Here is a 23,881-nt window from a genome sequence, read left to right as displayed (position 1 = left end):
ATCCCAAGTGATCTACTGAGCTTGTGGTAAATACCAGGCACTCTCCTATATGCTTTACTTGTGTTTATTTAATCCTCACAACACATCTAGAAGCCAGTTAGTAGTGTTATTATCCCTAGTTTACATAGGAGGGAACTGAGAGGTATAGTACTTGCCCAGGTCATGGAGCTGGACGTCCATGATTTGAACCCAGAGAGCCTGACCCCATTATGCATGCACTGAAACACCGCACAACGCTGCCGTGGTCAGCAGGGGGTCCGACTATGGTAGATCTCCTGGCCGAATCATAAAGACCATGGCGTTAGTAAAGAATTCTGGTTATCCCTTGGATATTCCAGGAGCTGAGAATGGCCTCAGGGAGGTCATGTGCTCACCACCGTGGGGGCAGAGTGGATGTGAGAGACAAGGGAGAGACCTCAGCAGCCCCAGTGGGACCACGTGGAAACCAAGAGCAGCCATTTTCTAAAGGAACCAGGAGTGTTAAGCAGATTGCACATCCCGCTAATTTCTGGGGTAGCTGTCCACAGGCTCATGCATCTCATTCTGATTAGATGTGGGAAGTGAGAATTTCTTTGTCCCGTGGTCAGCCTTTGTAATCAAAATCATGTGTCTGCTTGTGGAGGGACAGAATTGAGGATGAGACCTGCTTCAAGCCTGGCCCTGACGCTGGGTAGCGCTTCTCCTTTATGGATTTATTCTGTCAAGATCGTCAATGTGTAAACTCTCAGGCTATGGAACAGGAACCGCAGGCCTGGCGTGAGTAAAGCGAAGCGTGTTTTCTTCTTTTTTTCGGCATAACGCAGTTGATGGCTATTGCAGGGGATGGAAATGGAGACGCCCTCCATGAATACTCAGGTGGGTTTTGAATGAGGATCAGCTGTCTACTAGACACTAATGTCTTGGGTCCTTTGTCAAATGGTTAAGGAAGTGCCCCCCTCGGCTGAGCGGCAAATAAAGACACATGTTTCTGTCACCCTTCTGCCTCTGGAGCTGGGGAGATGCCTTTGTTCCTGCAGTGTCGGCATCTTCATCACTGCCCTCTCCGAGGCTCTGGCTGTCTCAGAGGGCTGCGTTAGTGCTCTGGCAGCCGGCGTCAATGTAAGTAGAAGTCTGGTCGGTTGGTTTGGAGATTGGAAACCCAGGGCTGCGGCTGCCGGAACAGAGTGGGGAACACATTCAGGCAACTTTAGCTCATGGGAAGATGTAGCAATTGTCCTCATCAGCTGAATTTATGATTGGTTACAATAAATTTCCAACCAGTTTTTAATGGAAAACCGCTGGGCGAAGGAGGCATGTTGGCCTGCTTTGCTTCAAGTCAAATCATTTGAGGACTCTGAGGGACCAAGGTGTCAATGTTTTTCAAACCCGGTTCCATGTCCACTTACTTCATAGGACTCCTTTGAAGATGATCAATTAATCCCCTGCATCATGGGATCCCACCTCGGAAGTCAACAGTGATGGTAGAGAACACCTGAGATATCCCAGGACAAGTTGCCTGAGCTTAGCTTCCATCTGGTAGCATCTACTATATCTTTCAATATACCACTTGGCTCACCTGGTTGCAAGCAGAAGGGAGGGCTTGCCTGGTATTAAGTATCTTTATTCTCAGTCTGGCTTTCTGCCTCCCAGTGGGTGATTGACTGCCTGCTTCTAAGTGATGTTCCGCCTCCTTTCTGTACAAGCCTGGCTCCCCCCGCCAATCAATGGTAGAAAAGAACAAGTGAGCAGCGCAAGCCTTTATGGAAATGAGATGAAAACTGCAGTACACAAAGAGCGAAAAATGTTCAGCAGTAATGGACCCAATGGATTCCTTCTACTGTAAAATAGAGACCCCAAAAGGTCATCGCAAGAGCCATTTCTAACATCAGTCTTTGACACAAATAACCTGACCCTGGAAGTCACACATGCCTCATGTATCCACATTCATGTATTTATTCAGTAAACTTTATCAAGCACCTACCAGGTGCCAGGTGTGATCCTAGGTGCTGGAGACAGGATGATGAATAAAAGGCCTTTTCCTTAAGGTACTTTCTTTCTTTTTTAACATCTTTATTGGAGGATAATTGCTTTACAATGGTGTGTTAATTTCTGCTTTATAACAAAGTGAATCAGCTATACATATACATATATCCCCATATCTCTTCCCTCTTTCGTCTCCCTTCCACCCTCCCTATCCCACCCCTCTAGGTGGAGGCAAAGCACCGAGCTGATCTCCCTGTGCTATGCGGCTGCTTCCCACTAGCTATCTATTTTACATTTGGTAGTGTATATATATATATGTCCATGCCACTCTCTGACTTCGTCCCAGCTTACCCTTCCCCCTCCCCGTGTCCTCAAGTCCATTCTCTACGTCTGCATCTTTATTCCTGCCCTGCCCCAAGTTCTTCAGAACCTTTTTGTTTTTTGTTTTTTTAGATTCCATATATATGTGTTAGCATACTGTATTTGTTTTTCTCTTTCTGAATTACTTCACTCTGTATGACAGTCTCTAGGTCCATCCACCTCACTCTAAATAACTCAATTTCGTTTCTTTTTATGGCTGAGTAATATCCCATTGTATATATGTAAGGCACTTTCTTTAAGGCTGAGAGAGCTTATGGCCCAGCCTGGTATTTTCCAAAGTAGGTTTCATGGAATACTAATCCTAAAGGATATTCAGCAGAAGCAAACAAAACCTAGGATGTCATGATGGAATTAGTTTGGGGGATGTGGGAATTAACTATGTGCAAAGAATATTATAGACTTGGCAAAGCCCTACAATAAAGAAAGCTGCTATTAGTATTTACAAAGTTGTTTGGCCGCAGAACCTTTATTCACATAATACCTTATACCATCCAGTGGAACTTGTGCTCCATCATTTGGAAAACTCAGGTCTCTTGCCCATAATGAATAAAACATTGAAGAATATCTTCACTGTTACAGAGGATGGGGTAAGAAGGGAATTTGAAAATCTACAAAACATGAGCTTTTCTTCAGACTTCTGCTGAGAGATGGATGGGAAGTCTGATGTCCTAGTCCCTTTGCACTTGCTGAGATGTTGAAAGAACTGTGGAGGTGACCCCGACCACATTGCTGTAAGAAAAGTCCTCACCAGCATCGACCTGAATATTTCACCAAGAAAACTCATTTCTTGTCCGTAAGTTGTTTAAAGTAATGTGGTTGCCCTGGGATCACTGATCAAACTGAGGTGTGGGTCTGATTAACGCACACCTATGATGATGTGGCAGTTCTGGGGAGCCATAAGAGCTGTGACTTGACTTCTCGACTACATTGTATCCTTGGTGACAGTCACACTGTCTCCTCTTCAAAAATAAGGAGAATATGGGACTTCCCCAGTGGCACAGTGCTTGAGAATCCACCTGCCAATGCAGGGGACAGGGTTCGAGCCCTGATCTGGGAAGATCCCACGTGCCGCAGAGCAACTAAGCCCATGTGTCACAACTACTGAGCCTGCACTCTAGAGCACACAAGCCACAACTACTGAAGCGTGCGCGCCTAGAGCCCGTGCACCGCAACGAAGAGTAGCCCCTGCTCACCGCAACTAGAGAAAGCCTGCGTGCAGCAACGAAGACCCAACGCAGCCAAAAATAAAAATAAAATAAATTAAAAAAAAATAAGGAGAATATTTAGGCATCCTTCTAGTCCCTGGGAGCACTGAGTCCAAGGTCTGTTCATTACCAATTAACCTCTCCCTTCCCCCCTCTAACACATGGGGTTTGTCTCCAGTGTTTTTTTATTTACCCCCCTGTCTGCCAGTTCTAGTATAGCTACCATGACCCTGAGTTGCACAACCCGGAAGTGGTCTGGGCTGTTTACACTGGGGCTGTATCCCATAGAGACAGAATGTGAGTTTGAGCTGTTCATCAACCTCTTGTTTGCTGTTTCTGGGAACAGCTTTATTCCTGCCTTTCCTAAATATTGTTCTTGTTGTCACGCGACACGGCTTCTCCCTTGCCCCTAGCATCGCCTGCCTCCTCTCTCTGCCCAGACTTGCTTCAGAACAGTGGCAATGGATAAGGAATAAAACCAGCTGTTCCTTTTAAGGGCTTCCTGCCTAAGCAGACTTGAGTAACCATATCCTTCTCAGCAAAGATTCAGCCCTTGCTTGCCATATTTATGAATTTCATTTTTTGATATAGACATCTTAGTATGGATATGTTCAAGTTTGAATACACATGTACACAGAAAAATAAAAGTGTAGATATGGTTATGTATATACTTATGTGTGCATATGTATGGATATGTATAAACATAGGGTGTAGAGTATTACGGTTTAAAAATATGGGACAGGTTTGAATCTTGCCTCCGTCATTTATGGCTGGTTTTCTTGGCAAGTTACTTAACCTCTTTAATGTGGCTGTACCACCTCTTAGCCTGTACACTGAGGATAATAGTGTCTTTTTTTTTTTTTTTTTTTTTGCGGTACGCGGGCCTCTCCCTGTTGTGGCCTCTCCCGTTGTGGAGCACAGGCTCCGGACACACAGGCTCAGCGGCCATGGCTCATGGGCCCAGCCGCTCCGCGGCATGTGGGATCTTCCCGGACCGGGGCACGAACCCGTGTCCCCTGCATCAGCAGGCGGACTCTCAACCACTGCGCCACCAGGGAAGCCCCTGTAATAATAGTGTCTTTATATAGGTTTATTGCAGGTGTTAAATGAGATAACCTATTTATTTATTTACTTATTTATTTATTTTTAAATTTTTATTGGGGTATAGTTGATTTATAATATTGTGTTAGTTTCACGTGTACAGCAAAGTGAATCTGTTATACATATACATATATCAACTCTTTTTTAGATTCTTTTCCCAAATAGGCCATTACAGAGTATTGAGTAGAGTTCCCTGTGCTATACAGTAGGTTCTTATTAGTTATCTATTTTATACGTAGTAGTGTGTATATGTTAATCCCAATCTTCCAATTTATCCCTCCCCCTCTTTACCCCCGATAACCATAAGTTTATTTTCTACATCTATAAGTCTCTTCCTGTTTTGTAGGTAAGTTCATTTGTAGCCTTTTTTTTTGTTTTTAGGTTCCTCTTATAAGTGATCTCATATGATATGTCTTTCTCTGTCTGACTTACTTCACTCAGTATGACAATCTCTAGGTGGTCCAGTGGTTAAGACTCCACGCTTTCACTGCAGGGGCACAGGTTCGATCCCTGGTCGGGGAACTAAGATCCTGTATGCTGCGCGGTATGGCCAAAAAAAAAAAAAGTAACCTATTAAAAATAGTATAATGCTTTGCAAAAAGGGAGCACTCAGGAAATTAAAGTCATCTTCTACTCCTCTCCTTTCTGCTATTTTTCCCACTAGCACACGTTTCACAAGGGATTAAGAAGGAGAAATACTGGGTGTTCTATCTATAGTAGGATGGAAGTTACATGGTCCTCTTGAGGCCCACTCCACCTTGGTCCACAGTCCTATCCTATTCATCTGTTACTCTGTGTCAGGGAAAAAATATTCCTAAAGATTCACCATATGTTTATTTCTTTGAGACTTGCTTTCTCCCCTTGCTTTTATCATGCATCTGCCTTCCAGCCTTAGGGTGAAATGCCTTCCACATGCTGTGCCTAAGTTTGTCCATGTTTGAAATATGGCTGGTGGTAGATTCTTGCAGGGGGTTGAGGGGATGGTGTCTTTCAGAGTAGGTGATTCTGGGTCAATGATGTTGTCTCCCAAACATGAGACGTTGCTCACGACCATCTGTTGTGATTCAAGGGTAGAGCCAGCCAGGAATCCTCAGGCAAAAAGAAGTTCCCCTTCATCTTGTTCTAGCTTGCAGAACTGGAGAAGGCAATTCTAATGAGGGCTAGCCTGCGTGAAGCTGCCGCCAGCTTAGGGCTTAGTGAACCATAGGACATGCCATTATAAATGCATCACCCTCGCTCAAACTGACATCTGCTCTTGGCCATCTGCCTTTGGTAGAAGGAAACTCTGGCTTCTGCCTGGCATCAGTGAACCTGGATGTGAAGACAGTAACACTTACTCTGGAAGCTCTTGGCAAAGGGGCGGGTGTGGTTGACCAAGACCCTCTTATAGCCCTGACACACTCTGACTCAGAAAGAAGGTTTTAAAAGTGTTGAGGATTGAGGAGCAGGTGGGATCGTTTGTAGAATTCTTAGGTCTGGGGAAATCCAGATTGGATTTTTAGGGTATAGCTTAAGTTTTATTGTTTTTAACTTAGACATTCTAATACTTTGATATAATATTTGCTGAGTTCTATTGCCAAGTACATTTAGATGCATTGTTAAATTATATTTTTAGTACCCAATGCTAATAAAAAAATAAGATCTATTCAGCTCATATTCCAGTGTTTGAAATAACCCAGAAGCAGCTGTCCTTCAAGGGTTTCCAGCACAGTTGTTGAGGATAATGGCAACTTGAGGCTCTTCCAAGATGCTAGAGTTTGGGTTTTGTTCCCTTTGCCTATAGATGTAGAATTTCTATTTCTGGAAGACAAGCAGCAGGAGGTGAGGTATGTCCTAGTGAAGAAGGTGTCTGAAGAGGAGGTATTAGAAAAAAGAGATCAGGAAATCTAGAAGCAAGGGGGAACCCAGAATGCCATGATATAAGCAAGAACTGACTGCTTAAAATTCCGTGTATGTGTGGGCCTCTGGAGGAGACATTATTACTCACCTCCTTTGCTCCCTTAGCCATCTGTATTTTAGCTACATGTGATGGTTTTTAAAAAAATTTTATTGGAGTATAGTTGATTTACAATGTTGTGTTAGTTTCAGGTGTATAGCAAAGGGAATCAGATATATATATATATATATATATATATATATATATATATATATATAAAATCTCCATTCTTTTTCAGATTCTTTTCCCATATAGGTTATTACAGAATGTTGAGTAGAGTTCCCTGTGCTATACAGTAGGTCATTGTTAGTTATCTATTTTATGCATAGTAGTGTGTATATGTTAATCCCAATCTCCTAATTTATCACTTCCCCCCACGTTTCCCCTTTCGTAACCATAAGTTTGATTTTGAGATCTGTGAATCTGTTTCTGTTTTGTAGAAAAGTTCATTTGTATCATTTTGATTAGGTTCCACATATAAGTGGTATCGTATGATATTTATCTTTGTCTGACTTACTTAGTTTGATAATCTCTAGGTCCATCCATGTTGCTGCAAATGGCATTACTTCATTCCTTTTTATGGATGAGTAGTATTCCATTGTATATATGTACCACATCTTCTTTATCCATTGATGGTTTTTTATTCTACAGAGAATAATGGTAATATCTCAACAAACACACGATTTTTCTTCGAAAGCGCTTTATGCTCATTGCCTCTTTAACTGCAGTGACATTAACAACCCTAACAATCTACATCCATTCTCTTGAGGTTTAGGGGAAATGCCACAGCAAGGTGTCTTGTCTATGATTGTCCAGCAGCATACAAGAGGGACAGATTTGGTATTAAAATTTGGGTGATCTGATTACCAAGTGTGTTCATTTCACCAATGCTGCATTCTTAATCTGTAAAGTCAAAGTTGTGAACTCTCTAGAATCAAAATACTGTGTTGGAAAGAATAAGACTTTGGCCCCAGAAAGCGCTGGCTTCTAATCTTTCTTCTTTCACCTGAAAACTGTGCCACCTGGGACAATTTATTTACCCTCTCTGTTCCTCAGTTTCCTCATCTGTGAAATGAAAAAAATGATACTTCCTTTGAAGGGTGGCTCTGAGGATTCAGTGAGCTGGTATGTTTGAAAGGTTCAGCTCCATTTCTGTGGGGGCTGGGACCCAGGGAGAGAGGAGAATGCACGAGGAGTGACAGTGTGGGGCAGAGTGAAGAGGGGAAGGAAGTGAAAAACTGATTTTTGCTTCCCTACCCCTCCCCAATGTACTAGTGTCAACAAACTAGATTTCTAGGGAATCCATTCTAAGTTTTATCACTGCTGATACCCAAAAGGGGGTGATGGAGGTGTTGACTTTCCAGCTATTGTTACCTCGTTAACAAGAGGAGCTGTGAGCAGGGAAAGACCAAGGTCACTGAAGTTGGGAATCCAGCCAGGCTGGGACTGAGGGTCATGGTGATGGGATGGTTCTCAAAGGCTCAGGAGGAGATATTGAGTCACCAAGGGCCCCAGTAACCGTTCCATCACCCCTGACTCACAGCATTTCTGTCTGGGATTTGCCTGGCGTCTGTTATTGGCCGCATGGAGTGGGTGGTCAGACCTTCAGGTGGTTAGGAATGTTGTGTGTTAGAAATCAATTCAGGGCGTTGAGATAGCACGAGAGGAGGCGGGGGAATGAGTGGGGATGAGAGTGGAGCCCAAGGTGCCTAGCTGCAGGACTCTCTGATTCCTACATCTTTTTTCTCCCTTTGGTCTTAGATGGTTTATAACATGCAGGACAGTAAAACACTCAGTAGAAATTTTCATTAAATGTGGTTAGAGGGGAGGGCTGTGGGGTTTTTGGTGGGTGCAAAGGCAGACCCTAACATCACGGAGGAGCGGGCGCGTGATGAAAACGCCTTTCTTTGCCACCTGCTGGGGTGGCCTGTGGTTTGACAACTGACATTTCCACTGTATATGGAACAGTCTGACTCATGTTTTCATCAAGAATTCTCTGACCTTTTTCAGATTTATCTTAACAACTATCAAGTCAACATATTTCCTTAAAACCTAGTGTTGAAAGCGTGCCACTTGGAGACGATGCGAAGGAGACACAATTGCTCCCTCTACCATCCTGTGAAGTTAACCCCCTGCTGTTTGAGGGATTATCTTGTCAGCAGTAGAAATACTCAGTGTTGGAGAGCCTTAAAGCAAGCTCCTGGCTGATGAGGGGCTGTGAAAATAACGCTGACGGCCATGATGACAGCCAGCTCTCTCTCACTCATTTGTTCATTTGTTCACCACATCTATGAAAGCCAAACCTGTGCCAATCGGTCAGCATTGTTTTCATTGCCTTGGTATTTGCATGGATAAAACAGGACTGAGCGGTTAAGTGTCTTAGGTTTTCCAACGTGAATTCAGGAAAAACCAGAGCTGGACCAATATAACTCAACTCTTTTGCGGGCCTCTCACTGTTGTGGCCTCTCCCGTTGCGGAGCACAGGCTCCGGACACGCAGGCCCAGTGGCCACGGCTCATGGGCCCAGCCGCTCCGCGGCATGCGGGATCCTCCCGGACCGGGGCACAAACCCGCCTCCCCTGCATCGGCAGGTGGACTCTCAACTACTGCGCCACCAGGGAAGCCCCAACTCTTCACTCTGGATAGGAGATACCAGGATGGCTGCCCCAAGTGTGGCAGCTGAGGAATGGCTTGGGCAAAGCCTATGATACCAAAGTACTCTGCATCTCTTTTTTTATTTGTTTACCCCGATTTTAAAAAGAGGGGAGAGAAGCAGTTGCACATATAGGATAATGATGCAGCAGTTTAAAATCACTTTTGAAGATTACTTAAGGTCAAGAGAAAATGTGATTAAAGTAAAGAAGAAGAGCAGTTTCTTTTCTTTTAAAAAATATTTATTTATTTATTTGGCTGCACGGGGTCTTAATTGCGTCACGTGGGATCTTCGTTGCCCCGTGTGCGATCTTTAGTTGGGACCTGTGGAATCTACTTCCCTGAGCAGGGGTTGAACCCAGACTCCCTGAATTGGGCGTGCGGAGTCTTAACTGCTGGACCCCCAGGGAAGTCCCGAAGCAGCACAGTTTCTTTTCTTCTTTTTTTTTTAACATCTTTATTGGAGTATAATTGCTTTACAATGTTGTGTTAGTTTCTGCTGTATGACAAAGTGAATCAGCTATACATATACATATTTCCCCATATCCCCTCCGTCTTGCGTCTCCCTCCCACCCTCCCTATCCCACCCGTCTAGGTGGTCACAAAGCACCGAGCTGATAAAAAAAAATAATAATCATAGGTTACCAGCTTTGAGAGGCAAGAAGATAATCTACACATCTAGCATTTTGTACGTGTGGATATGTATGTCCACTGAAAGAAAACAATTGAAAGATAGACAATATAATATTAAGGTTATTTCTGAATACTTCTTACTCCTTTATGTATGATCTTATTGTTTGAAGCTTTCACAAGGCATCTTTTGCATTAAAATATGGAGTGTTTTATATAGAAAAAAATAAATATTTTGTCCAATGGAAGAGTTAGAGATGAATGAATGCATACGGTGGCTGGAACTTTGTAAGTTCAATTTTGCTATGTGATTATGGGCATGTGCTTGACCTTTTGGTGCCTTGGTTGATCCCAAAGTGGTGCTCTGTGTGTTCTTGGTGCTCAGTTTGCGCTTATTTCCTGGGAAGCACTGACAGGATAAAACTCATTTGCAGCTTAATAACTCTTTGTTCTCAAACATGGAAGGCAAAATAACAGTTGCTCAACTACAGCAGCCCCTGAAACTAGAGGTTGTCCTGGCCTGTTTCCAGGCTAAGGAAGCAACAGGCTGTTCACCCCCTCTCTCAACCTGGAATTCTGTGGGCCTCCCTTCCCACTCAGAATTCCCTAAAAAACGTCTTTGGCGTTTCTCTTTGCTTCTTCCCTACTTAGCTCTTTTCATCACTGGTAAAGTGAAGAGGTTAGAGTAGGTTATTTTAGATTACAAGGAAATGTATTACCTACATCACTGGGTCATCTTGAAAATTAAATTGCATAAACAATATAAAAGCCCTTTAGCTAAACAAATGCTAACGGGATTTAGCATGCATATAGGAAAACATTCAGTAGCTTCTCCTGCTGTTGGTATTTCTTTAAATCCTAGTTTCTGGAACTGACCTTTAGCATCATATTGAAATCCCCTGAAATTTGTACAGCTGAAGCCAAATGACCAATGTGCCCTTTGTCCATTTAATTCTGATAAATGGAGAAGGAAAAGTCCAGGAGATCACTTTTGTCTGCTTATTGTATTTTCAAACCTCTTCAGCTGATCAACTTTAAATATTTCTCATAGAATATTTCACTTACCTGTTTGTTTCTTACATGTATGTTTTATTTGTTTTTGTTTTTGTTTTTGTTTTGCGGTACGCGGGCCTCTCACTGTTGTGGCCTCTCCCGTTGCGGAGCACAGGCTCCGGACGCGCAGGCTCAGCGGCCATGGCTCACGGGCCCAGCCGCTCTGCGGCAAGTGGGATCTTCCCGGACTGGGACACGAACCCGTGTCCCCCGCATCGGCAGGCGGACTCCCAACCACTGCGCCACCAGGGAAGCCCACATGTATGTTTTGGGGGCACTTTCCTGTCTCTGTTCCAGCGAGGGGAGAAGGAAGGGTGATGGACTTACCAGACCAGAGGAGCCAAGTCAACAAAAGCATTAAAACCGTCCCCTCTTCCATCACTTCCGTATTCCTGAGAAGTGGTCTTATCTTGGCAAATAGATTTTCATTTGTGATTTTACTTAAACCCCCTTAACCCTGCAAGTCCTGTAGATTTGGTGCTAATGTCCCTGCGTGACCATCCACTTGTTCTCGTAGCATCCTACATGTCCTCATCACAATGAGTGATCGTGTGTTTGTGGGATCCTTTATCCAATGTCTACTCCTCTACAAAACTGTGAGTTCCATGGGGCTGGTAATGGTGTCTGTTCTCTCCACTGTATCCCAGTACCCAGCCTCCTACCTGGGATGTAGCAGACACTCAATGAATACTTGTGGGGTGAAACAATGAATTCATCAGTTCACCCACACCCTTAGCACTGTGCTCAGTGAGAAAGCTGAGGACCAGAGTGGTTAAATGACTGGCTGTGGGTTAACCTTTCTTCTGAGAAGACACAGTTCGTTAATTCCCTGTGGATACTGTAACATATTACTACAGACTTAGTGACTTAAAACAGTGCAAGTGTATTTTCGTACCATTCTGGAGCTCAAGGGTCTGAAATGAGTCTTAGGAAGCCAAAATCTAGGTGATGGCAGGCCTGTGTTCCTTCAGGATGCTCTAAGGGAGAATCTGTTTCCTTGCCTCATTCAGCTTCTAGAGGCTGCCTGCGTTCTTTGGATGGTGGTCCCTTCCTCCATCTTGAAAACACATCACTCCTGTCTGTCCAGTGCTTCTGTCCTCACGCCTCTGCTTCTGACTCTGACCCTCCTGCCTCCCTCTTATAAGGATCCTTGGGATTACCTTGGTCCCACCTGGACAAGCCAGCATTCTCTACCCATTTCAAGAACCTTAAATCAGTCACATCTGCAAAATTCCTTTTGTCTTGTAAGGTAACATTTTCATGGGTCCTGGAGGTAAGGATATGGATATCTTTGGGGTTACCACACAGAGTCCTTGGAAAGGAGCCAGCTGGCTGACTTGGCAGACAGCACAGAGATGGGTTTCCCTGGGATCATTCCCTTTGGCTAAGATGATACAATACTCTGGACCTTACCTATAAAATTATTGTAACACGTTAGGGAGGGCAGAGGTGGGCTTGCTCATTGAAATAAAGAGAAATGCCATTTTAGGGAATTAATTTCCCAGGTAAAGGGAGGCCCGCAGTATTCCATGGCTGGGCCAGACGTGGACTAGCCACCTGCTTAGGGAAAACAGGCTTTGCCCTCTACTGGAGTAGAGCAGACCTTACTTGGCCTCCCATATTTTATTACAAGGCTTATAAAAGCTGCAAACAACGTTTATTCTGTCAGTGTCCCCCAAGAGTCATTAGTACTTGTAAATTCTTAGAAAACCTAGAAGGATGGAGTGCTTGCCCTCGGGTGGGCAGGGGGAGGGGTAAGACATGAGCCACACCCCGCAGGCATATTAGATGTTCAGAGAGTGGAGAAATCATACAGCTGGACAAGGCAGGGGCTGGTGCCAAGGAATTGAGACCCAAGTTGGGTAACCTGGACCAACTGTTCTAGACCCTTCACTATGGGAGGGAAAGTGCCCCGGTTCCGATATCAGCAAATTATGGGGCGGAGCCAGCTCTCCTGGCTCAGCTCCGAGCTGGACCACTGGACGGAAATATTTGACTGTTGAAGGGAGGGTAGCTCTAGAGTGGAGGCTGGTTCTTTCGACAAGTATTTATCCAGCACCTCTTGCATTCCAGGCCCTTCCCTAGCTGCGGTGAACAAGTTAGGTATTGTTCCTACCAGCTTATGGTCACGTAAGGGAGACAGATGATACGCAAGTAAATGGAAACATAGAAAGGGATTATAAATTGTGTAAGGGCCATGAAAGGAAACAATTGGGATACCGTGATAGAGAATACTATGGAAGGAGGGGCAGAGGCACAAACTTCAGATGAGAAAGTCAGCGAGGACTGTTCTGAACACGTGTTATTTACACTAAGGCCCAACGTTTTGACAGAGGCAGTGGGGAAAGCAAATGTGAAGGCCCTGGGATGAGCAAGACCTTGATGGTTTTGAGAAATAAAAGGTGGGAAATAGTGCCAAGGAAAGGTTGCAGGGCTCAGGAGAGAGCAGCTCTCAAAGGCCTTGGGGGCCATAGCAGAGCATTTAGGGTTTGCTCCAAATGCAGTGGGGAAACAACCTAAGCATTTAATTAATTAATTATTTTTTTATTTATTTGGTTGCACCAGGTCTTAGTTTTGTCAGGCAGGCTCCTTAGTTGCAGCTCGCAGGCTCCTTAGTTATAGCTCCCTGGCTCCTTGGTTGCGGCACGTGAACTCTTAGTTGCAGCGTGCATGTGGGATCTAATTCCCCGACCAGGGATTGAACCCAGTTCCCCTGCATTGGGAGTGTGGAGTCTTCTTAACCACTGTACCACCAGGAAAGTCCCAACATGAATATTTTACGTAAGGAGTTGATATGTGGTACATTCAGAAACTTAGATCCTTGAGAAATATGGATGTCAATAGTGTTTTTCTTCTTAAGCTACTAGTTATCGAATGTTCATTATATGCTGGGCACTGTGTTAAGCTCTTTATATACATAATCTTATCTAGTCCTTTCAGCTGGCTTCTGAGTTAGATAAAATGTACTCATTTCATTGGATAGTAAACTGAGACTGAGTGAGTAAAGTAACTTAGCCAAGGTCATATACCCAGTAAGTAGCAAAGGTGGGATTCCAAACCCAGGTCTGTCTGATTCCAATGCTTAAGGCTTTAAACACTTTTTTTCCTCTCACTAGTTTTTCAATATTAAAAAAATATGATAAAAATAACAAAATTTTCTACATTAGCCATTTTAAGTATACAGTTCAGTGGCACAATATTTGTCCTTCTATGTCTGGCTTCTTTTACTTAGCATGTTTGCAAGGTTCATCCATATTGTAATTTGTATCAGCATCTCGTTCTTTTTCATGGCTGAATAATATTCCACATTCAGAATAATATTTTATGCTTATACCATGTTTTGCTTATTCACTCATCTCTTGATGGACGTTTGGGTTGTTTCTACCTTTTGGCTGCTGTGAATAATGCTGCCGTGAGCACTGGTATATGAGTATCTGTTGGAGTTTCTGTTTTTGATTTTTGGGATATATGCCTGGGAGTAGAATTTCTGGGTCATAAAATAAGTCAATGTTTAGCTTTTGAAGGAACTGCCAAACTGGTTTCTAGAGAAGCTGCATCATTTTACATTCCCCTGAGCAATATACACGGGCTCCAGTTTCTCTACATCTTTGTCAATGCTTGTTATTTTCCTTTTTCTTTTTTTCTTTTTTTGGATTGTAGCCATCCTAGTACATATAAGGTGTTATCTTGTTGTGGCTTTGATTTTCAATTCCCTAATGACTTGTGATGCTGAGCATCTTTTCATGTGTTTATTGGCCGTTTGTATATCTTCTTTGGAGAAGTGTCAGTTCATGCATTTGCCCTTTTTTTTTTTTTTGCGGTACATGGGCCTCTCACTGTTGTGGCCTCTGCCGTTGCGGAGCACAGGCTCCGGACGCACAGGCTCAGCAGCCATGGCTCATGGGCCCAGCCTCTCCGCAGCATGTGGGATCTTCCCAGACCGGGGCACGAACCCATGTCCCCTGCATCGGCAGGCGGACTCTCAACCACTGCGCCACCAGGGAAGCCCTGCCCTTTTAAAAATTGGGTTGTTTGTCTTTTTGTGGTTGAGTTGTAGGGGTCGTTTACATATTCTGGATATTAAATCCTTATCAGACATATGATTTCCAAATTTCCCTCCATTTTGTAGGTTGTCCTTTCACTTTCCTTTGTTGCACAAAAGTTTTTAATTTTGATAAATCCAATTTATCTGTTTTTCTTTTGTCGTTTTTGGTGTCACATCTAAGAATCCAAGTTCATAACAAGTCTAAGATCATGGAGATTTACTCCTACGTTTTCTTCTACTTTCTTTTACTCGTAACCATTAAGTTCTCTTCTAGATTTTTTTTTAATAAATTTATTTATTTGTTTTTGGCTGCATTGGATCTGTTGCTCGGTGCAGGCTTTCTCTAGTTGCTGTGAGCGGGGGCTACTCTTCGTTGCAGTGCATGGGCTTCTCATTGCAGTGGCTTTTCTTGTCGCGAAGCACGGGCTCTAGGTGCACGCGCTTCAGTAGTTGTGGCGTGTGGGCTCAGTAGTTCTGGCTCTCAGGCTCTAGAGCACAGGCTCAGTAGTTGTGGCGCACGGGCTCAGTCGCTCTACGGCATGTGGGATCTTCCCGGACCAGGGATCAAACCCGTGTCCCCTGCGTTGGCAGGAGGATTCTTAACCAGTGCACCACCAGGGAAGTCCTCTCTTCTAGATTTTAGAAGTTATTCACTTCATCCAGCCAAGTTAGAAACATGAGAAGCTCAGCTAAGTAAGTCCTGGTGTCTGTCCTGGAGGGGCCCACAGAATAGAACGGGAAACAAAATCTCAGTAGTGACAATATCATGGTGGTCTATGCTGGTTGTTCCCAAATGCCAGTGTGAGGATCTTTGCTGCCCCACCAGTGTTTGTAGAAAAGAAAAGAGGAATTTTTTCATAAAACTACATGTATTCAATCTAAGGAACTGTCCCTTATTATGCAAGCGGTTCCCTTCTATGATGCTAGAATGTTCTTATGACAGAAGGTTGAGAGAAGATGGTGAGAGTTTCTTTAAATTGGTCTACTTGGCAAATTGAGAATGAACGGTTCTGTGTCAGACTTCCAAATTTAGGGGAGGAAAACAGAAAACTAAACTATGAAATTCAAGAGGTTAGAAGCCACCGCAGATATTAGGGTTGGTTTATATGGGCCTACAAGGCGTGTTGGGGATCCCTCCCTGGGGTTTTTAGGGAAGCCTGATTCACTTTCTTCCTCAAATATCTGACCTATTTCTGCTTCAATCGTCATCTTTGTGCAAAATTTTTAGGAATAGAGAGTTGGGGCAGGAAGAAGAGCAAATCAAAGCTAGGTCTGTTTCTTAGCCTGGATTCCTCCGGGCAGCCTCCGACTGATTCCTTTTATAGTTTTTGCCAAATGATTTTTCTTTTTCATTACCTAAGGTATATTTTAAAAAAGACAGACAGAAAGAAATTCCACCCAGAAAGGAGCACTTTTTTTCTCATGGGAAAGAATGCTCAGTTGTTTTTAGGGACTGAATGAAGTTCTGCCAATGAGTTCACTCTTGTAAAACATTGAAATTCTCCCAAACATACTAATTAAGATGGTTTTTGTCTTTTCTGTTGGTTTTAGCTTTGAAGATACCGTAAAAATGGCATGTTGCAAAATCGAGGAGCCAGGTTTGGAGGAAATGATGTGGTTCCTACTTGGCATTCAGCCTTGCACTTGATGGACCTAGTCTAGAGAGTGGTCACCAAACTTTTCTGATGGCCCAAGAGCCTGGGCTGTACCGTACAGTTGTGCAGTTTAATGGTTCCTTCTGGAATTGCGCAGTGCACAACCTGTGTAGCTGTAAGCCTTGGCCTGATGTACCCCGGCAAAAACAGAAATGAGCACAGACACTCAGGAAATGTATGCTTGTTTATAAGTTATTTATGTGTATGTGTGTCAATCCATGTAGATTATATATGGATGAAACATGATTTCTTTTTTTTGATTAAAAATTAAAAATGAATAGCAGTTTTAACAAATTTCATCTGCGCCCCAGTGGATGGTTCTGAACATCCTTCAGGCAGGGTGACACGTTTGTAGGGCAAGGTTGCTTCTTGGCAGTAAGGTACTTATGGGTCTTACCTGTTCCTGCCAGGCCCTCCATCTCACCTTCTGGTTTCTGTTTCAGAGTACACAGTCATTAATGAAGGCTGCCCCGGAGCTGAGTGGAACATCATGTGTCGGGAGTGTTGTGAATACGATCAGGTTAAATGTGCCTGCCCTGGAAAGAAAGAAGTGGTGGGTTATACCATCCCTTGCTGCAGGAACGAGGAGAATGAATGTGACTCCTGCCTGATTCACCCAGGTGAGTGTGCAATGGGAGACCTCAGGTTGCCTTCATGTTTTCTGAGGTCAGTAATAGGAGCACGCTGAACACTTGAATTCTGACAGGTAGACATCAGGAGGCTGTGATGCCATGATGATTAAAAGTGGCATAATTCAACCCACTCTAACTACAGGCAAAGGAATTGGAGGAGTTAGTACCCTGTTCAGTGTTAAGCTTACAATGCTGTAGATTTATCTACTTAGTCACTCATTTAACAAACAGACTGAGCAGCTCCTTTATACCATGACAGGTAGTGGGAATACAGTGATTTTTAAAAAGACACATTCCTGGCATTTCCAGAGCTTACAGCTTAGTGGGCGAGATGGAGGAGTAAACAGGTGGCTGTAATGCAGCCTGGCAGGTGCTGTGACAGAGAAGCATGGGTACCATGGGAGTCTGGATGCGGATGTGGGTGGATGACTTATTAGAGGAGGTGATATGTGTGCTGAAGATGGAAGCAGCAAACTGAAAAGCATGAAGGGGAGCCAGTCGAGAGGTCAGGCCATAGAGAATAGCATGTGATAAGGCCCTGTGGCAAGAGAAAGCATGGAGTTTAGGGAATCGCAAGTAGCTCAGTCTGCCTGGAGGTGTGTGTGTGTGTGTGTGTGTGTGTGTGTGTGTGTGTGTGTGCGTGCGCGCGCGTGTGTGTGTGTGCGCGTGTGTGTGTGTGTGTGTGTGTGTGTGTGTGTGAGATGAGAAACATGGAAAGAGATAGATCAAAGACTGAGAGAATAATCTGAAGGAGAGAACAGGGGGCTCCAAGCCAAAGGGCTTTGGAGGCTGTGCTATGATGTTTAGGCTACATCCTGAAGATATTTGGTAACATTGGAGATCTTTTCATTAAAAAGGTAAAAGCTGGGCTTCCCTGGTGGCGCGGTGGTTGGGGGTCCGCCTGCCGATGCAGGGGACGCGGGTTCGTGCCCCGGTCCGGGGGGATCCCACATGCCGCGGAGCGGCTGAGCCCGTGGGCCATGGCCGCTGGGCCTGCGCGTCCGGAGCCTGTGCTCCGCGGCGGGAGGGGCCGCAGTGGTGGGAGGGGCCGCAGCGGTGGGAGGCCCGTGTACCGCAAAATAAATAAATAAATAAAAATAGAAGTGACCTCAGTATAACCTTTGCACATTTGATCCAGAAAAGAAACCTACCGTTCCAATTCCCTGATGGTGAGAATGGTTTGTAGGGAAATAGTTGAGTAGTGCCTCCAAATTTTCTAAGGAAATTTTGAGAGCTAAGCCAGGGTCTCCTGACTAGGGGTCCTTAGCAGGGATTCTGAAGTCTTTGAACAATTTTCAATATTTTCAAAAGCCTAGCGATTACTGTTATGAGGGTGGGGCTTTGATTTAATGAGCTGGCATGAGGTCGTGGAATAAATAAGAGACCTTCATAGGCAGTGCTGTGCGCTTCCTACTGCATCATACAGAAGGGCATCAACGTCTGCCACGCCTGCACCCAGCATCTTATTACATCATACAGGAGGCGCCCAATATTACCACGTCGACTGGTGCTAGGAAGGATCTTCCAGACTGAGTAGTGAAGAACTGTCCCATATCAACCATCTGGTTGCCCTGAAAGGAGAGGCGAGAGAAAGGCTTTTTTAGAAAAAAAGATTTTCAAAAATAGTGAATTGGTGTCCTAGCAGTCCCTACTGGTGATCAAAGAGGTTTCTCTGTGTGTGTGTGTCATTATGAATGCAGGCATTTTAATTTATTTATATGATTTAATCCATTTCAGTCATTATTTATTTTAATGCACACAACTCATAACACTGGGTGCCCCTTTATGTCTTTCTGTGTTCTTCTGACATGACTACACTGTTTTTGAAGACTTCTTGATTTCTCGCATGACAAGATATTTTAACCTCTTCTTGTATATTTTCTACCCCAGATCTGGAATCAGCCACTTCTCAAAACAACTTTGGTCTGAGACCACGATCTGGTCACCTGAGGTGTGCCTTGCTATTGGACTGTCATTGTTACAAGGTTTTGTTTGTATGTTTTTTTAAGTGGATGGAGCTGGAAAACATGTATTTTTTAAAATGAATTTTTGCTGCTACTCAAGTTCAAATGTAATATTCCAAGGTTGTTAATTAACTTCTTTGATTTTATATTTGTATGTCTTTTCTCTCATGGTGAAAATCCTGTTTCCTGATAATATTAACTTAATCACTTACTTGCTTTATCTTATAATTGTACAAAACAGTTACAGCACTATTGGTATTAGTAATAAGACCACTGATGATAGTGATTTTTATTCACCTTAGAATATATCTCACTGAGTATATAGAGTCAAAATACTATGTTTTAAAACCAATTGATGTAGTTCTTTTGTCTGTGGTGTTATAACATCTACTTGATGTGTAGTTAGGTTTATTGTTTCTATCTGTTTTCTATATTTGACAATACAAGCAAATATGTGTGTGCATTTCTGTATCTTCCCCTTCTTGCGCAAAAGACAGCATGCCATAAACACTGCTAACTGCCTTGCTTTTTTCTCTTAACAATATATGCTGGAGATCACTCACGGACAGTAATAAAGCAGTTTTTTTTTCCGTTTCTTTTTACAGTTGCATATAACTGCATCATGTGGATTACCATAGTTCATGAGTCTTTGGGTTGTTTCTAGCTTTTTGCTGTTATAAATACTACTATAGTGGATGGCCTCAGGCATACATCAGCTAGTATTTTTGCAGCATATCTTTGGGGTACATTCCTGGAAGAAGAATTGCTGCATCAAAGGGAGGTGCATATGTCATTTTGCCAGCCTTTGCCAAATTCTCCTCCAGGCATTGGCATTCACAGCAGCCGTACATGAGCGTACCGTTTTCCCGAAGTCTTGCGACAGAGTGTGCTGTTTTGGAATTTTGTCAGTCTCAAAGGTGCGAAATGGGATCTGAGCCTGGTTTAAGAATTTCTATCACTTCTATCATTATGCTGGACAACGATTCTTTCTCTTGTGATGGCAGTAATTGCACGAGGATCGATGTCCAGGGGCGTGGTGGTGGGGATGGCAGTGCTGACGTCCAGCAGTGGCCAGCGGCACTGGGGCCCTCAATGGAGCAAGGTGGCTGTGTATTTTCGTGCGTTTCTAGGCTGTGTAGCTTGGACCTCGGTCCTCTAACCCTTCTGGCAATACCGTGAGCTACTTAGCATCTTTTTAACACAGCCTTGTTCATCTTAAGCACCAGGCTGGATTTTGTGGCTTGCAGCTAATGGCCCGGATGTTACTGTGCTGAGAGCTGGCAGGGTCGTAGAGGGCGGACTCTGAGTCCATTGGCCTCCTTGGTGGCACAGTGGGTAGGAAATCGGACGGGAATGTGGCACATGGGCGAAGATGGCCTTTAAAAGACCATCTTTTAAGGCAGTCTTTTAAAGGACCACTGGGACCCAGTTATGGGCCATGTGAAATTTGATGAATCATATTAGCAATTCTTTTCTGGTCGGAAGAGACACTGGGAGAGGGAAGCAAAGTCAGGATGGTGTGCAGAGAGAGAGCTACAAGTCTCTCCCCTACAGAAATCACACATATGTACACTGCATGTATATACTACAGGCCAATGAAAACCTAATTTTAGCCAAAAGCAAAGAAGTATGCTCTTAGCCCAAGGAAATGCTGGTTATCTTGAACGGCTCAGAAGCCTGGATTATTCATCCATTCATCCATTTATTTATTCGCTCAAATCTCAAATAATAATATTTCTGGAACTCTTATTATATGCCAGATACTGTATTAAGTGGGGGGGATATCATGTTGAACACGGTGCAGCCCCTGATTTCAGTCTGTACAGGAAGACAGGCAGTAGGCAGTTAAAATTGAGCATGCTATATGCTATGGTGGGGATAAGCCAGGAGGAGGTATGGGAATGCAGAATAATAATAAGAGTTCATGTTTGGGGGGTACTTGCTATGAGCCAGGCCCTTTACAAGTGTGAATTTAATTTATAAGACAACTTTATGAGGTAGGCACAGTCTTTAACCCTGGGCTTACAGATGAGGACATTGAGGTACAGAGAGCTTACGCAGTTTGGTCAAGGACACACAGCTGGACAATGGAGGCGCCAGAACTTAGCGCTCCGTTTTAATAAGTGAGATTGGATTATCTCTACCTTTCCTCGCTGTCCCCCACCCCTCAGGAGACCCTTGACTAGGGTCTGCTCAACCCTGTCTGGTGTGGCCTGCTGGCCGGGGGGAGCCTGACACCTTCCAGGGTGAGCCCATTACTAGGCATTAAGGTTGTTTCGGACGGCACACTCTGGTTATAGAAGTGTATGCCACAGAAGAATATTTAATGGAATGGGAAGATGGTTGCTATCTAGTATCAAATTAAAAGGTAAGTTATTAAAAACAGAATGTACAGTATGTAGTATAAGCCTAATTTAAAAAAATGTGTTCATATATATAGAAAGAATTACTGATCATTTTCTCTGGGTGATGGAAGTTTTGGTGTTTTTAATTGAATTCTTTTTGCTTGTCTGAATTTTCTAAATATTCCATAATAAACATGTAATATTTTTATAAAGAGAAAAAATACCCTGTTTTGATGGATTCTACCTTTTACTCCAGGTTATTTCATTTTGCATGAAAACATCGGCCACAAATGAAACAAGCCAGACACAAAAGGCCATATATTGTATGATTCCATTCATATGAAATGACTGGTGGATTACTGGTTGCCAGGGGTTAGGGCCGGGGGTGGGGCTTGGCGGATGGGGAGTGACTGCTAATGAGTATGGGGTCTTTTGTGGGGAAGGTGATGAAATGTTCTAAAGTTAGGTAATAGTGACGGTTACGCAACTCGGGGGTATGCTAGAACCCACTGAATTGTACACTTCAAAAGAGGGAATTTTATGGTATGTGAATTATCTCCATGTAGACTTCTTTATAACTAATGCATTAGAACCAAAATGTGCAATCCGTCTGGAAGCTCATTACTAAATGTTTTTGACATCTCATAGTACTTTTCAGGTTACTGACGTTACGTGAGCTATGGCATCCCTGTAAAACGTGAAAAATTTACAACCAGCAAGAGGGTTTTCCTTCAGTACAAACAACAGTGTAATTTAGATTTGGTTTTCATATAGTGATAGGCATCTGCTGTCAATTAGTCTTAAATTTGGAGGTATTTTCATCAGTGTTATTTGCTTGATAAAACATAGTGATTACAAAATAATTTTAAATAGCATTGTGTTCTATTGAAACTTAAAGTTCATAATTATGACCAGAAATGGAATTAAAAAAAAAAAAAAAAGCCATCAGCCACTACCTAGGAAGTTGGTTCAGACCACCCTCCTAAACTCCTCAGTCTGAATTCTGGTGCCTCTAGCGTCTTCCTAGGAACGAGCATTTTTAAATAAGGGCTTTGGTACCTTTCTAGGCCCAGATGCCCTTAGTTGAGACAAGGTCCTGGGAAGGTCCGTAGTTTCTCTCTCATGCAGCCCATTAGAACCTGCATGTGCTTAATCTAACACCCTTCTGCTTGGAAAATTTTCAGGTTGTACCATCTTTGAAAACTGCAAGACATGCCGAAACGGCTCGTGGGGGGGTACTCTGGACGACTTCTACGTGAAGGGCATCTACTGTGCAGAGTGCCACGCGGGCTGGTACGGAGGAGACTGCATGCGTGAGTAGACCCTGACATAGCTCCATCTCTAGCGTGTGCTCCTTTAAAGTCTCAGCTTTGCCATGGACTAAGGTTTATCTTATTGGACTCTGAATTCTGGAAAATTTGTGGCCAGAGGGCTTTCTAGGTAAGACTGTAAAAAGCAAAGATGTGTTTCCATCTGTTGGGTATGGATTGTGGACTTCTGTTTGGAATTGGCCACAGGAGGTTTCTGTCTGTTCTTAAATCTTCCCCTCTCTCCTAAATGAAGCCAATGCATTCTGCACAGAGCATGCCTCATGTCCACTGAGAAGCAATTGCGTGTTGTCATTGGTCAGCAAGCAGTGAATAAGGCTTCAAAAATGCTAAGTCTGTAGTGCATTTAACATATGAATTTCTATTGGAAACCTTCTTGAGTCCTGGGTTAAATTCCTGGAACCCATATCAAATGGTCATCATGCCACGTGTCCCAGGAAAGGGATTCTTTCTGGGTTCTGCTTGATCTCCGAGAATTACTAAATCTTTATTAGTGTCCCCCTCTGAGTCAATAATCCTTTGAAAATGGAGTGGAAATCTAACCTGTCTCAGTTTAAGATTCCCCTCTGCAGCAACTGAGAGTCAGGATCTGGAGCAATGTACAAACTGTCGTCGTTTCGTTAAAAGCCTATTTCACATGTTTCCTATTTGAATCAGGAGCAGTCAGGGTGGTCTTAGAGTCTAAGTAATTTTACTCTTATGAACGATATTTCCAGTCTGCAGAAATAGAGGATGGAGTGCTATTGGTGTTCTTCGCTTGATCAAACCTGTTGCAAAATACAAGAGTCTGGGGCAAAGGGTGAGGAAGATACCTAAGTCTATGTGATTTCAGACCCCATATTCTCAACCATAGTACTCACCTACCTCCCAGTGGTGAGTTCTTCCTAATAGCTCTGTTTTCTCTGCAAAGCAGGGTATGAAATCTCTAATGATAGCAGAGTAGAAGGGAAGCTGAGGCTTGAGAGTACCAAAGTTTTGGGACAGCCACGTGA

General features: G+C 43.6%; 1 protein-coding gene across 1 annotated transcript in view; it reads left to right on the top strand.

Annotated features, from left to right (window-relative positions):
* Window positions 1–23,881, top strand: part of PAMR1 (peptidase domain containing associated with muscle regeneration 1) — a 70,601-nt gene that overhangs the window by 5,137 nt on the left and 41,583 nt on the right. The window contains exons 2-3 of the mRNA XM_082660689.1: window positions 17,064–17,240; window positions 22,746–22,874. Of these exons, the coding sequence (XP_082516815.1) occupies window positions 17,064–17,240; window positions 22,746–22,874 (306 nt within the window). The remainder of the gene's footprint in view (window positions 1–17,063; window positions 17,241–22,745; window positions 22,875–23,881) is intronic.

The sequence above is a fragment of the Grampus griseus genome (genome assembly GCF_964374135.1).
Source record: "Grampus griseus genome assembly, chromosome: 8".
Lineage (NCBI taxonomy): Eukaryota > Metazoa > Chordata > Mammalia > Artiodactyla > Delphinidae > Grampus > Grampus griseus.
Note: the sequence above shows the minus strand (reverse complement) of the source record. Positions and strands in the feature narration are given on the sequence as shown.